The following is a 15,253-nucleotide window of genomic DNA, read 5'->3' as shown; positions in this document are numbered from 1 at the left end:
CTCCAACACTCTAGACCCAACACCCTAGCCCCAACTCCCTACCTCCACCCCTTTCCTTCCAAAACCCTCCCCCAACTCCCTACCTCCAACTCCCTACACCCAACACCCTACATCCATTCCCCTACCTCCAACCTGCTTCCTCTAACACCCTACCCCAACACCCACAACCACCTCCCCACACCAACATCTTGCATACACTCCACCCTACAATCACTTCCCTCAAAACCCCTCCCCAACACCCACCTCTCCCACACAATCTTCCCTATCCCCTACACCATATATCCAGCTCCCTCTATCCTACTCCCTACACCCAATCGTCTATTCCCTACACTTCATTATATCCCTCCGTACTTCCTGCCCCCTCCCCTTTCGGCCCAGTCACCTCGCTCGGATGTTAGTCACTCCCCCCTCTCTTTCCCCCTCCCCCCACCCCAACTTTCAGAGAGATGTGGAGGAAAAGCTGTATTTGAATGGCATACCTTCAGGAGCCCTTACCCCACCCCCCAAGCTTTTGCAAATGGAGGAAACTTTGCCTTAGGGATACTGACCTGTCGCACAGTGAGATCCCATGAGCAGCATCGAGATAAAAGGTCCCAGAAATGCAGGCCAGGACACTGGGAAGAGCGGACGGACAATGTGGATCTGGGACGGTGTTTCGGGGAATCCCTCAGCTTCCTGCTTAATTCCAGAACACTTTCAATTGTGGGAGATTCACACAACATGATGTATGAAAATAAAGAACTTTACTCTGCATCTAACCCCATGCTGTCCCTGTCCTGGGAATGTTTGATGGGGGACAGTGTAGAGGAAGCTTTACTCTGTTTCTAATCCCATGCTGTCCATGTCCTGGGTGTGTTTGATGGGGGACAGTGTAGAGGGAGCTTTACTCTGTTTCTAACCCTGTGCTGTCCCTATCCTGGGAGTGTTTAATGGGGGAACGGAGTAGAGGGAGTTTTACACTGTATCTAACAGATACATTACCTCTGACCCTCTTCAGGTACCATGCTCTGAAGATGGTATTGTTGACCATGCATTTTGGTCCATGGCTACGTTGTGAAGTTTTACTGTGGTTAACCGGTTGGCACTGTAACTCTCCCCAGCGGGCAGACATGTTTGGGCATGTTATCAAGGCACCTCGCATGGCCACCAAGCTGGGGAGCTACCAGTTCGGAATTCATCCTCCTCCAGAGAGTCACGGTGTTGATAAAACCTTTAATTCTTTAGCCAGTTGGGAGAACATTAGTTTCAGAGCAGTTTCAATACCCTGCTCTCCTGTGCCCCTCCATGCTCATTTTTCAAGTGAACCCTTTAACCCCTGCCAACAAGGTGCAGAGCTGGATGAACACAGCAGGCCAAGCAGCATCATAGGAGCAAAAAGGCCCTTTAACCCCTGCCTTCTGTTCAAGGCCCAATCCAGAGCGTGCAGTTCATAAACTAGGCTGACACTCCCACAGATGTACTGCAGGAGGCGCTGAGCTGTCCTCCAGCTGAGATGTTCAACCTGCTCTCCCCTCTTAAGTGCAAAGGATCTGCCTTACTCCGACAGAGAGTATGGATCTCTCCCAGTCACAACACAGATTATGGCACTTTGTATCCTGCTTTGCTGCTTGTGGGATCTTGCTGTGCACAGCCTGGCCACCGCGGCCCTCGCATTTGCGCTCCAATTCCATTCGGCTGTGAAGAACTCTGCGAGGTTCTGTGGTTCTGGAAGGTGCTACCTAAATGCAAAGTCTTTCCTTCACTCCTAAACGTGCCAAGACGATCACAGATTGACCTCTACCGCTGGAAGTTCCTGCGATGCGGTGGTAACGTCTCAACCTCTGATCCCAAGAGGCTCCGGTTTAAATCCCACCTGCTCCAGAGAGTGTGTCTTACCGTCTTTGAATAGGTTGCGTACAGAAAGTAGCTTGACCTTGCTTAAGGCATGGTGGCTCAGTGGTTAGCATTGCTGCCTTGCAGTACTGAGGACCTGGGTTCACTTCTAGCTTTGGGTAACTACCTGAGTCTGCTTAGGTTTCCACAGGATGCTCTGTCTTCCTCCCTCAGCCCATGGATGTGCAAATTAGGTGGATTGGCCATCCTGAATTGCCTGTAGTGTTTAGGGAAGTTATAGGTGTTGGGCTGAATGGCCTCTCCCCACGCTGTGGAGATTCTACAATGGAAGCTTTTTTTGAGCTGGGCCGGGGTAGGGAGGTCTTTCAGGTTACAGAGAAGGCGAGACAGGGAGATCGTGCAACCTCCACCATTGAGCTGTATTGTTGTCCATTAGGTCCGTTTTGTGAACAGCACCTGGGTCTTTGGCAAGGCCATGTGCCACATCAGTCATTTCGCTCAGTACTGCTCACTCCATGTCTCCGTGCTCACACTGATGGCCATCGCCCTCGACAGGTACCAGGTAGGTCTGCCGTGCTTTCATGTGCTTGGCTCCCCTCCCTTCAGTACTGGAGCCCTTGTGTCCAGCCACTCTCTCCCTAACTCAGGCACTGTGCCTGTTCTGCGAATTGGGGAATTTGAATGGAGGCTCCCCAGTGATTTCCAACATTCATCCACGTAACTCCAGCCAAGTATGGCCTGGGAGCAAGAAACCATAAATAGGCACCATTGCAGCCATCAAAAACCTAACTATCCTTGACGTTCCGGGGAATATGCTACCCAGCCTTGTCTGGGATGCATGGGTACCTGATCCTTCCTCCCCAGTCCAACTCACATGTAACTCCATCCTTTCCTCACTCTGATTTTTCCTGCACTTTTGTTGCCGAGGATTATGCAGCACAGGAATAGACCTTCCCTCAACTAAATCAATCATCGTGTTTCATATTCCCTGACTCCCTCATCTTCCAGCTTCCACCAGCTGTAATCTGTAGTGCTCCCTTCAACATCTCCCTGTGCAAGTGAGCTCCACAATCTCCCCATTCTTTGGGTGAAGATGATTCTCCTGATTACCCGATTAGATTCATTAGTGGTGGTGTCCTAACTTTCCTCTTCAACAAGAGAGGCAACACAGAAAAATAGAAAACACCTGCATCAGAAGGCCAGTCAGCCCTTTGAAGCTGCATTACCATTCAATATGATCATGGCTGACAGTGCAATTTCAGTCTCCCACTCCCATTTTCTCTCCATACCCCTTGATCCCTTTTGTTGCAAGGGCCATGTCCAACTCCCTCTTGAATATATCTAATGATCTGGCCCCCAACAGCTTCCTGTGGTAGGTTCACAACTCTCTGAGTGAAGAAATTCTTCCTTGTCTCTGTCCTGAATGGCTTACCCTTTATTCTTAGACTGTGACCTCTAATTTTGGACTTCTCGAACATCAGGAACATTCTTCCTGCATCTAGCCTGTCCAGTCCCATCAGGATTTTATACGTTTCTGTGAGATCCTCCCCCATTCTTCTAAACTCCAGCGAGTACAAGCCCAGTCAATCCAGTCTTTCATCATACGTAGTCCTGCCATCCCAGGAATCATTTTGGTGAACCTGCGCTGGACTCCTTCCTCAGACGAGGAGACCAAAACTGCACCCAATACTCAAGGTGTGGCCTCACCAAGGCCCTGCATCACTGCAGTGAGAGACATTTCCTCTGTCTCTGATCTCTCAAAAATCTTGCATTATTTTCTTGACGTTGATTAAGTCATCCCTCAGCCTTCCCTTTTCAAGAGAATTAGAGTCCCAGATTGTCTATCTTTTTCTGATATCCTTTCCAGATATATTTCCTGTTGCTATAGAGTTGTGGAAGGAAGTAGACCCTTTGATCCAACCAGTCTATGCCAACCCATAATCTCAAACTAAATTAGTCCAACTTTAACCCCTTAACACCTTGTGAGAACACTGTTGCCCCAAGGATGGCAGGGTTTCAAGAGGTTGGGCCACTTTCTGGGGCCATTAGGGGAACCATGGTGGTTCAGTGGTGATGTTATAATAGTGATTTACACTCCTGCGTACTAGGCAAATCACTCTTGAAGACGTGTATTCAAATCCCACCCTGTGCTGTTTGCATCTACTTTGTGTGAAATATAAAGCCAGTCTTAGTCATGGTGACCAGGAAATTATTGCTAGTTGTCATAAAAACCCATCGGTTCACCAGCAAAACCTGCTGTCCTTACCCTGTCTGGCCTACGTGTGACCCACAGTTTGGGGGTTCGCTCTGAAATGGTCACCAGGGCAATTATAAATGAGCAAATTAATGTTACCCCAAGCCCAGGAGATGATTCAATTCCATTAAAGAATTTAAAACAAAACAAATTGAAGCCTGATTTCCAAAACGAGACCACGGTCCTCACAAGGAGAATGCCCTATCCTTTTCCTCCACTCCCGAACCAGGGCTTTGAAGTTCTATAGTCATGTACAGGAGGCTGTTCAGTCCATCGAATCCATGCTCTCTCGCCTCTAGGATAGATTGCCAAATCATTTTTTATGATTTAAGTACCCAGTCTAATTAATGCTTTGAGTAAGGCTGTGTTCAAAATCCACCATGATATCTGGAGAAATTTAAGCTCAATTAATAATCATGGAATGTGGATGTAGCTGACTGGGCCTACATTTATTCCCCATCCCTTATTGTCCAGGGGGCAGTTTTGTGTCAATCTCATTGCTGTGGGTCTGGAGTCACATGCATCATGGAATCACCACAGTGTGGAAATAGGCCTTTCGGCCCATCGCAAACCTCTGAAGGGCATCCCACTCAGACCCACCCCCTTATCCTATCCCTGCATTTCCCACGGCTAATCCACTCAAGCCTGCACATCCCTGGATACTACAGGGCAATTTAGCATGGCCAATTCACCTAATTTGCACATCTTTGGACTGTGGGAGGAAACCGGAGCACCCGGAGGAAACCCACACAGTCACAGGGAGAATGTGCAAACTCTTCACAGTCGCCTGAGGGTGGGATTGAACCTTGGTCCCTGGCATCGTTAGGCAGCAGTGGTAACCACTGAGCCACTGTGCTGCCCAACATGTAGGCCACACTGGGTAAGGAAGGCAGATTTCCTTCCCTAAAATGAACCAGATGGGTTGTTATGACAACCATTCCAGATTGTTATCAAATGGCACCATTGGCTGAGAGGGGGATTGGACCTTGTATCTCCAAGACATTGGCGTAGGGCTCTGGTGACATTGCAACTGTGCCAACACCTTCCCATAGCTTAAAAGGTTATCTCAAACAACAGTGACCATGAATTTGTCATCAAAACTCTTCCTAATACCCTTCAGGGAACAAAATATGCCATCCTTACCAGCCTGGCTTATACGTGTCTCCAGACCCTATGATGTGGTTGACTCTGAAATGGCGAAATGGTCCACTCAGTTCGAAAGCAACGAGAGACGAGCAACAAATGCCGGTCTCATCCGCATCCCAGACTGACTCAGCCCAGGTATGCTGTGACAGGGTAAGAGCTGAGGAGCCTTTGTCTTAGCTGAGGAAGTTGTTTCGAACTGGGACAAACAGCAACATGAACACATTGAAACACAGTGCGCGCATGGTGTGTCACAGACTGAACTGGGCATGAGTCACTCCATTAGGTTCAGTGAAAGCCTCAGTGGGCCTCTGTAATTACATAGCTGTCGGCGTTTGTTTTCAGGCCGTTGTACATCCCCTGAAGCCTCGCATGTCAGTGTCTCGAGGTATCATCTGCGTCACCGGCATCCGGGTCCTGGCCTCCTGCTTCTCACTGCCCCACGCTATTTACCAGAGACTCTTCCGCTTTGTGTACAGGTACAATGACGCGCCAAGCCGCGCAGTACAGGAGCACAGAAAACGACAGAAGGTAGAGTCACACAGAACAGACCCTTCGGCCCATCAAGGCTGAGCCTAAACCCTCCACTTTCCAGGCAATGGCCTCGGGGTTTGGCTGCAAGAGGTGACGGGCCCACTCCTCCACAGGTCAGCTGGTCAGTTGTTGTGGTCCAGTGAGCATTATGAGCAGGAATAGGCCCCCCTAAGCCTGCACCGCCTCTCGATGAGAGTGTGGCCAATCTCATTTTAGCCTCGACGCTCACTCCCACCAACCTCTTACAGCGTGTGATGCATGAGTAAGTCAAGAATCTAACTGCCTCTGCCCCAAATCCACCACCCTAGGGTGGGGTGGGAAATTTCCAAAGATTCTTGACCTTCAGAGAGGAAAGAAATCTCCTCATCTCTGCTGTAACACTCTATTCCCCATTCTCATCTGTTACCCTGATGGACTTATGTAGAATCATAGAATTCCTACAGTGTGGAAGCAGGCCATTTGGCCTATTAAGGACCCTCTGAAGTGCATCCCACTCCATCCCTATAACCTTGCATTTCCCATGGCTAACCCCCTACCTGGACACTTTAGCACGGCCAATCCACCCTAACCTGCACATCTTTGGGCTGTCGAAGGAAACCAGAGCACCCAGAAGAAACCCATGCAGACCTGGGGAGAATGTGTAAACTCCACACAGTCACCAGAGGGTGGATTTGAACCCAGGTCCTTTGTGCTGTGAGGTGGCAGCGCTGACAACTGTGCCACCATGCTATCTAGCTACAGGCTGTGTGGTGTAAAGTATGATTTGCCTGAATAGCATGCAAAACAATATTTTTCACTGTATCTCAGTGCATGTGACAATAATAAATCAAATCAAATCAAATTAAAAACTTCAAGCTTCAAGTCTAATTACTCAAACATTGTGGAACTCATATTAGCATAACATGTTGGTTGGGGGATAAATACTGACTCAGGAAGAGAAGTCAAGGCTGGGATTTTTTTTCCCTGGAACATGGGAGGCTGAGGGGTGACCTCATAGAGGTTTATAAAATCATGAGGAGCCTGGATAGGATGAATAGCCCAGGTATTTTTCCCCAGGGTAGGTTTTAAGGTGAGAGGGGAAAGATTTAAAGGGATCCTAAAGGGCAACTTTTTCACACAGAAGGTGGTGTGTGTATGGAATGAGCTGCCAGAGGAAGTGGTGGAGGTTGGTACAATTATAATATTTAAAAGCCATTTGGACGGGTACATGGATAGAAGGGTTTACAGGATTATGGGCCAAACACAGGCAAATGTGAATAGTTTAGTTTGGGAAATCTGGTCGGCATAGATGAGTTGGACCGAAGGGTCTATTTCTGTGCTGAATGGCTCTATGGCTCTGAATCAAATCAAATCAAACGGATAGAGCCATGATCTTTGAACCACTGTCCTTTTAGTTCTAGTCTCTGTCAGAAGTGGAAACAAGTCCTAACCTTCAATCCTGAGGATCCCGTAGGTCTCAATAAGATCACCTCTCATTCTTTGAGAGACAGGGCCAGTCTGTATCCTCTCAGGATAACTCCTCCCATCCTAGGTGCTAGTCAAACATATGTTCTCTGAACCCCTTCTAACGTACCTAAGAGCAATTAATGTGTTTTTCTTACCTCTATAAAAATAGGCTTGCGCGTAGCACTCAGAGAAAAGTAGAATTGAACTGGAATCTTTCTGTGTAACGTAGTTACAGCAGCCTTTGGGGATGTGATGATTGGGCTGATGGGAGCGGAGGGTGATTAAAAATGGTAGTTTTCAGTTTACAGTTCTGAAGAAGGGTCACTGGATCTGAAATGTTAACTTTGCTTTCTCTCCACAGAGAAGTGCTGAGTTTTTCCAGCAATTTCTGTTTTCATTACTGATTTCCATCATCTGCAGTTCTTCATTTTTGTTTTGTTTAGCTCTCAATTTACCCGTCGGCTGAGATCTGTAGTGTGCAGATATTTGGTGGGGCAGGGGGGTGATGACAGAGAATTTATCTTCTAGCCCTTGCTAACTTGCCTCAGGTACTGCAAGAGTTAAATACACATGGCGGTGACAAGAGTCCTTGTTCATCTCATAGAATCCCTACAGTGTGGAAACAGGCCCTTTGGCCCAACAAGTCCACACTGAACCTCAGAGCATCCCAGCAGACCCATCCCCCTATAACCCACCTAACCTACACCTCCCTGAACACTATGGGCAATTTAGCACAGGCAATCCACCCTAACCTGCACATCTTTGGACTGTGGGAGGAAACCAGAGCACCCGGAGGGGACCCACGCAGACACGGGGGAGAATGTGCAAACTTCACACAGACAGTTACCCAAGGCTGGAATTGAACCTAGGTCCCTGGCGCTGTGAGACAGCAGTGCTAACCACTGTGCCACCATGCTGCCCCATGGCATCTATCCTGTCTCCTTTATTGGCTGAAACCTCAGACCTGGGTTCCTGGCGCTGTCTTAATTCATAGATCCATACAGCGCAGAAAAGGACCTTTAGCCCATCGAGTCTGCACTGACATAACCAACGATAAAAGTGTGCTAATCCCAATTTCCTGCACTTGTCCCAAATCCTTGAATGTTATGATACTTGAAGTACTCATCCAAATTTTTTTTAAAGGTTGTTAGGTTTCCAGCCTCCGCTTGATGGTTCAAACTTCTTATGAACCTCCTCTGGACCCCCTCCAAGGCCAGCCTGTCCTTTCTTAGATACAGGGCCCAAGCAGGTCACGATTTACCAAATGTTGTCTGACCCGAGCTTTACACAGACTCAGCAGTACATCGCAGCTCTTGCATTCCAACCCTGTCAAAATGAGTGCCAACATTGCGTTTGCCTTCATAACTACCTCCTTCTGCACTGTAAACAATGCTGTTATCCTGGCACAGAGATGGTGGGATTCAGGGAGGCAGTTCCAGAACTTGGAAGCTGAAGGTACAGTGACCAATGGTGGAAGGATTAACATTGAGAATCCTTGAGACGTTGGCATTGGAAGACCATAAAGATCTCTCATTGGCTTGTTGGGCTGGAGGAGGCTGTGGAGATATAGACGAGGAGACTTTGTGGGGATCTGCTTGGGAGGAAAGAAAATGATAAAGTCAAGCTTGTGCTGGAGGCAGGTTAGGTTATCGAGAGCAATGGAGGCGTGAGGGGTTGATGAGTGAATGAGACGTGCTCTGAGTTGAGATTTGGACAACCTGAATTTTACAGCACGTGGGAAAGTGGGCGTCTGCTAAAGATGGCCCTCAACTGAAGCAGCACAACGCATGAAGAAGCCAAGACAACAAGGTGCAGGGCTGGATGAACACAGCAGGCCAAGCAGCATCATAGGAGCAGAGAGGCTGACGTTTCGGGCCTCGACCCTTCATCAGAAAACATGAAGAAGCCAGTTGGCCCTTCCATCCTGACCCATCGTTTGACAAGGTCAGGTCAGATTGTGGCCTTAGCCAATTCCCGTCATAGAGTCATACAGCACGGAAACAGACCCTTGATTCCAACCAGTCCATGCTGGCCATAATCCAAACTAAACTAGTCCCCACCTGCCTGCCCTTGGCCCAAATCCCTACAAACCTTTCTTATTCGTGTACTTATCCAAATGTCTTTTAAATGTTGCAACTGTACCTGCATCCACCACTTCCTCAGGATGTTCATTCCACACACGAGCCACCCTCTGTGTAAAAAAAGTTGCCCCTCATGCCTTTATTAAATCTTTCTCCTCCCACCTTAAAAATATGACCCCTAGTCTTGAACTTCCCCACCCTAAGGAAAAGACACCTGCCATTCACCTTATCCATGCCCCTCATGATTTTATAAACCTCTATAATGTCATCCCTCAACCTCCTACGCTCCAGTGAAAAAAGTCCCAGTCTATCCATCCTCTCCTTGTAACTCAAATCCTCCATTCTCGGTAACATCCTCCCACAGTCCAAAGATGAGCAGGTTAGGTGGATTGGCTATGCTAAATTTTCCCTAGTGTTCAGGGATGTGTAGATTAAGTGGGTTATAGGGGGATGGGTCTGGGTGGGATGCTCTGAGGGTTGGTGTGGATTTGTTGGGCCAAAGGACCTGTTTCCACGCTGTAGGGATTCTATGATTCTATTCTATGATTCTAAATCTTTTTTGCATCCTTTCCAGTTTAACAACATCCTTCCTATAGCGAGGCGACCAGAATTGTATTCAATGTTCCAAATGTGGCCTTGACACATGGAAATTCCACCATCCTTGCAATGGAGGTCAACATTTGCTTTCTTAATTTGTTGCCTGTTGAGTGTGATTCATGCACGAGGACCCTCTGCACTGCAACATTCTGACATCTCGCTCCTTTTAAATAACAATTGCAATGTGTAAAACCAATACAACTGCTCTCGAGAGTGTCTAAAGCATGTCTTGCTGACCCATCTTGGAGAGAACTGTCCCCATTTGATTTCTAAATTGCAACGCGCGCAGGTGAAAGATTTCCAACATAGCCAAAGGAATAATCTTAAAAGCTTTTCTCATTTGTTTTAGAATTGAAGTCTGTACGAAAGCTGTGTTACCTACCAGCTGGAATGTGTTGCATCTCTCTGACTTGTAAATTGTATATTGTAAATTGAGTGCAGCTCATCCAGAGGGTGAGTGTGGCATTAGATTGAATACAGGAATGAAGTGTCTGCTGCCTACATTCTGTGCCTGTGACAACAAACACATCAGTCCTGGTCGTGCCCGGACTGGATTTGATCATGTTATAGAACAGAGAGACCGAGAGGTTCAGGTACATAATTCTTTAAAGTTTGCATCATATGTAGACAGGGTGGTTAAGAAGGCGTTTGGCACGTTTGCCTTCATTGCTCAGATCTTTGAGTACAGGAGTCGGGATGTCATGTCGAGATTGTACAGGGTGTCGGTGATGCCTCTTCTGGTGTACTGTGTCCAGTTCTGGTCACCCTGTTATAGGAAGGACATTAGAAGCTGGAGAGAGTTCAGAAGAGATTTTCCAGATGTTGCTGGGAATGGAACATTTGAGTTATAAGAAGAGGCTGGGACTTTTCCCCCTGGAGTTTAGGAGGTTGAAGGGGACCTTATAGAGGTTTATAAAATCATGAGGGGTATAGATAAGGTGAATGGCAGATGTCTTTTCCCTCGGGTGGGGAATACAAGACAAGGGGCATATTATTGAGGTGACAGGAGAAAAACATGGGGGGCAATTTTTTTACACAGAGAGTGGTTTGTGTGTGGAATGAACTTCCAGAGGAAGTGATGGATGTGGGTACAGTTACAACATTTAAAAGATATTTGGATAAGAACATGAATAAGAAATGTTTGGAGGGATATGAGCCAAGCGCAGGCAGGTGGGGACTAGTTTAGTTTGGGATTATGGTTGGCATGGACATAGGCATTGGAGCGAAGAGTCTGTTTCCGTGCTGTATGCCTCTATGATTCTATAACTGATGAGTGTTTTATGACTGACCTCTGGTCTGCAGGCACCCTTATGTGCACCACTTTCGCCCAGTTCAGCAGTAAGCTCCTTGTTAACTTCTGCTTCCAACTCCTGCACCTGATAGTGAGCCATCCATGCCATTCAAGTGGAGTCAAGGATGAAATAACTCCACAGAGGCTGGTATCCCATCATGAAGTCACCTTTTATTTAAGTGTGCATAGCACTTGACACTGGTCTGGCTTCCTCAGAGCCAGCTCTCAGAGTGAACAGAACTTTTGACGCTCCTGGTTATATATATTTTTCGTTTCCCCTTTTTAAATTTTTTTTAAAAACCCCTACACTAATGCTGTGCAGCAGTAGTGCTTATTTTCCCCGGTACCCTCATTTTGCGTGTGCAAGCGTGAGACATAATAAAAAAAACATCAGCTGTGCAAATAACTTTACTAACATACCACCAACAGGAAAAACATCCATGTGACCAAAGCATCAGTATCAAGCAGAGTCCCCAGGGGCAATGGCTATGTGAAAGAAAAAGTAAGAGGGAATGTAGGGATCAAATCAAAATAGAGTTTGTGGGGGAAACAAAGCACTCCACACTCCACACCTCTCCCGGAAGGCATCTGTGCTCCTGTTTATATCTGTCAGCCAGGGCTCCCAGATTGGACCAGATTTACAGCCCCAATTAGGAAACTCATATTCTATGAGGTCCATCTGGCTGACCTTGTTACAATCACTACAGAGGAGTGTTGGGAAGGCAATAAACCCTGTCTGCCTTCACAAGTGGTTTGCTCCTGAACTAGTCAGCCTGTTCCCTCACAGAGATTTATAAAATCACGAGAGGCACAGATAAGGTGAATAGCCAAGGTCTTTTCCCCAGGGTAGGGGAGTCCAAAACTAGAGGGGTATAGGTTTAAGGTGAGAGGGGACCTAAGGGGCAACTTTTTCACACAGAGAGTAGTGCGTGTATGGAATGTGCTGCCAGAGGAAATGGTGAAGGCTGGTACAATTACAACATTGAAAAGACAGGTACATGAAAAAGAAGGGTTTAGAGGGATATGGGCCAAACGCAAATGAGACCAGCTCAGTTTCAGCAACCTGGTCAACATGGATGAGTTGGACTGAAGGGTCTGTTTCCACGGTGTATGACTCTACGACTCTAAGTGGTTTAGGGTCTGGAATGTGCTGCGTGAGAGGGTGGTGGAGGCAGAAAGAGGGAAGTGGGTGATTATCTGAAAGGAAGACTGTGCAGGGTTACAGGGAGAAGATGGGGGAGTGCTATCATGTTTGATTACACTTGTCCGATGATAGGTCCTTGTACAGAGGTTGACTGCTTTAAGCTGTAAGTGGAGCTATCAAACACAGCAACTTCCTCATGGCTATCAGGGAGAAAATTCTAGAACCATCTGGGAAGCCCCGCAAGAGACCGCATGAATGATGAAACTTTCCTGAAGTTCTAAGATGTGTAGAAAAATAAGATGGGCAGCAAATCCCATCCCAAGCACAATGGGATTTACCAAAAAAAAATGAAAACAGAAACTCAGCAGGTCTGGCAGTGTCTGTGGAGAGAGAGAAACAAGGCTAACATTTTTGAGTCTAGTTCCGAAGAAGACATTGACTGTGTTTCTCTCTTCACCAGTGCTGCCAGACCTGCTGAGTTTCTCCAACAATTACAACTCTCGTTTCAGATTTCCAGCATCGGCCGTGCTATTTTAAGCATCCAGTATTTGGCGCGCCGTATCGTCTGGATAGCCAGCGCAGGAGGTGATCGCGCCTGTGATTCTCTGAATGAAGACATTTCTCTTCCTCTCAGTCCTTGACTATTGTCCGTTTGCCAATCCTAGGGAGACGACAGTCCGAAGCCTTTGCGTTCCCGCTTTCCCGCAGCTGTGCGATGTGTTCTGGAAGTACTTGGACCTGGCTACCTTCTGTCTCCTGTATGCTTTGCCACTGTTGGCCATCACCGTAGCCTACACCGCGGTCGCCAAGAAACTGTGGCTGAGGAACGCCATCGGGAACATCACCATGGAGCAGTACGTTGCCCAGCGCCACAAGAAGAAGAAGACCATCAAGATGATGCTGCTGGTGGTGGTGGTCTTTGCCGTCTGCTGGTCACCCCTCAACTGCTATGTGGTACTCATCTCCAGCCAACTTGTCGAGAGCGGCAACGTTCTCTATTTCACCTTCCACTGGCTTGCCACCAGTCGTACTTGCTACAACCCCTTCATCTACTGTTGGCTCAACGACCGCTTTCGCTCTGAGTTGAAGGCCCTGGCCGGCAGGTGCTGCGGGCCGAGGAGATTGGAAGGCAAGGTGGCGCCCCCTGCTTCCAAACAGGGCCATTCAGAGGGCCTGGCCAGATGCCCAGAGCTGCTGCGATCCTTGCCCTCCCAACACAGTGATGAGATCTAACCTGCCTGGCCTGGTGGACAATAATGGAGGCGTAAGTGTATGTTTTAACCAATGGGTGTGTTCCCAGTGTTCCTCAGTCACTTTATGTGTAGAAGAGTCAGGAGACGGACTTCAGGAAGTCACTCCATAGCACCACCTGCTGGCCAGAGCCCAGGGCTATACCATTACTGTTTACATACAAAGGTTCCCGTTTTGAACCATTTACGTGGCCAGGGTGGGATTTTCCTCTCCCCGGATGTGGAGAGAAGAGGAGATAATTGGGTGGGTTGTCCCGGGTAAGTTGCTTGTGTCCCATCACCATGAATTTGCCGAAGAAAAGGCCCGAATGACCCCTCACCAATTGTAAGGCCCCGAAGTGGTCAATCAATGGCCACTTGAAAGACCTCAACCACCACCTCCTCTCCCGATTGCCCCCGTTCCCAGCAGGAAAGGAAGAATGGGAAACATGGCAACCTGCCTGAGGGATTGGAGAGGCCGCCGAATGCCCCATTCTGGGGCAGTAAGAGGCATGGATGATGGGCAAGGCTGTAGTCTTGGAAAGAAAAACCCCCCCTCTTACTCCTAATGCCCCAGACCCTGTGTCTTTCACCGAGAGAAAAATAAACATTCATTGTCTTGCTACTGAATCCCAGCTCCCCAAGAGGTGCGCATCAGTATGATTCTGTTTAATATAACAGGGTTTCTCAACCATTTTCCTAACAAGCCGTGTTAAAAAATATCACAGATTACTGTAACACAATTTAAGTATGAATTTTCTGTGTAAAAATTAGTTAATGAGCACACAGACTTAATTGTTTTATGTTTCAGTTAATGTGAAACTTATTGCTGTTGTTGAGTGATAATTCCGCTTAAACAGTAAGGTAGTTTTGACAAAAGTAGGCACAAAAGCGTAAATGATTAATCCATAGGTCAACCAAAGTAAGCAGGGAACAAGACTGGGAGGAAAATGGACAGGGTGGTAAAGAAGACATTTAGCATGCTTGCCTTCATTGCTCAGACCTTTGAGTATAGGAGTTGGGACGTCATGTTGAGGTTGTACAGGACGTTGGTGAGGCCTCTTCTGGAGTATTGTGTCCAGTTCTGGTCACCATGTTATAGGAAGGGTGTTACTAGGCGGGAGAGAGTTCAAAAAAGTTTAACCAGGATGTTTCCGGGAATGGAGGGTTTGAGTAATAAGGAGAGGCTGGATAGGCTGGTACGTTTTTCACTGGAGTGTAGGAGGTTGAGAGGTGACCTTATAGAGCTGCGAGAGTGATGCAGTGCTGGTGGAGTGATAGCAGTGCTGAGGTAGTGGTACACTGCTAAGGGAGTGATGCAGTGCTGAGGGAGTGGGGGGAGGGTTGGAGAGTGGTACAGTCCTGATAGAGTGATGCAGTGCTGAGGGAATAATGCAGTGCTGAGGGAGGGTTGCAGTGCCAAAGGAGCGTTGCAGTACCGAGGGAGTGATGCAGTGCTGAGGGAATGTTGCAGTGCTGAGGGAGTAATGCAGTGCCGAGGGAATGTTGCAGTGCCGAGGGAGTGATGCAGTGCTGAGGGCAATATACAGTGCTGAGGGAGTGTTGCAGTGCTGAGGGAATGTTGCAGTGCCGAGGGAGTGATGCAGTGCTGAGGGAATGTTGCAGTGCCGAGGGAGTGATGCAGTGCTGAGGGCGATATACAGTGCTGAGGGAGTGTTGCAGTGCTGAGGGAGTATTGCA

At 47.8% G+C, this 15,253-nt stretch overlaps 1 protein-coding gene across 1 annotated transcript in view; it reads left to right on the top strand.

Moving 5' to 3' along the window:
• The window catches only part of LOC125487772 (G-protein coupled receptor 83-like), a 31,553-nt gene extending 17,181 nt beyond the window's left edge, over positions 1 to 14,372 (top strand). The window contains 5 exon segments of the mRNA XM_048620036.1: positions 2,270 to 2,395; positions 5,576 to 5,709; positions 12,989 to 13,475; positions 13,477 to 13,587; positions 14,364 to 14,372. Of these exon segments, the coding sequence (XP_048475993.1) occupies positions 2,270 to 2,395; positions 5,576 to 5,709; positions 12,989 to 13,475; positions 13,477 to 13,587; positions 14,364 to 14,372 (867 nt within the window).
• The last annotated feature ends 881 nt before the right edge of the window (positions 14,373 to 15,253 follow it).

The sequence above is a fragment of the Rhincodon typus genome, chromosome 45 (assembly GCF_021869965.1).
Source record: "Rhincodon typus isolate 14 chromosome 45, sRhiTyp1.1, whole genome shotgun sequence".
NCBI classification, from domain to species: domain Eukaryota; kingdom Metazoa; phylum Chordata; class Chondrichthyes; order Orectolobiformes; family Rhincodontidae; genus Rhincodon; species Rhincodon typus.
Note: the sequence above shows the minus strand (reverse complement) of the source record. Positions and strands in the feature narration are given on the sequence as shown.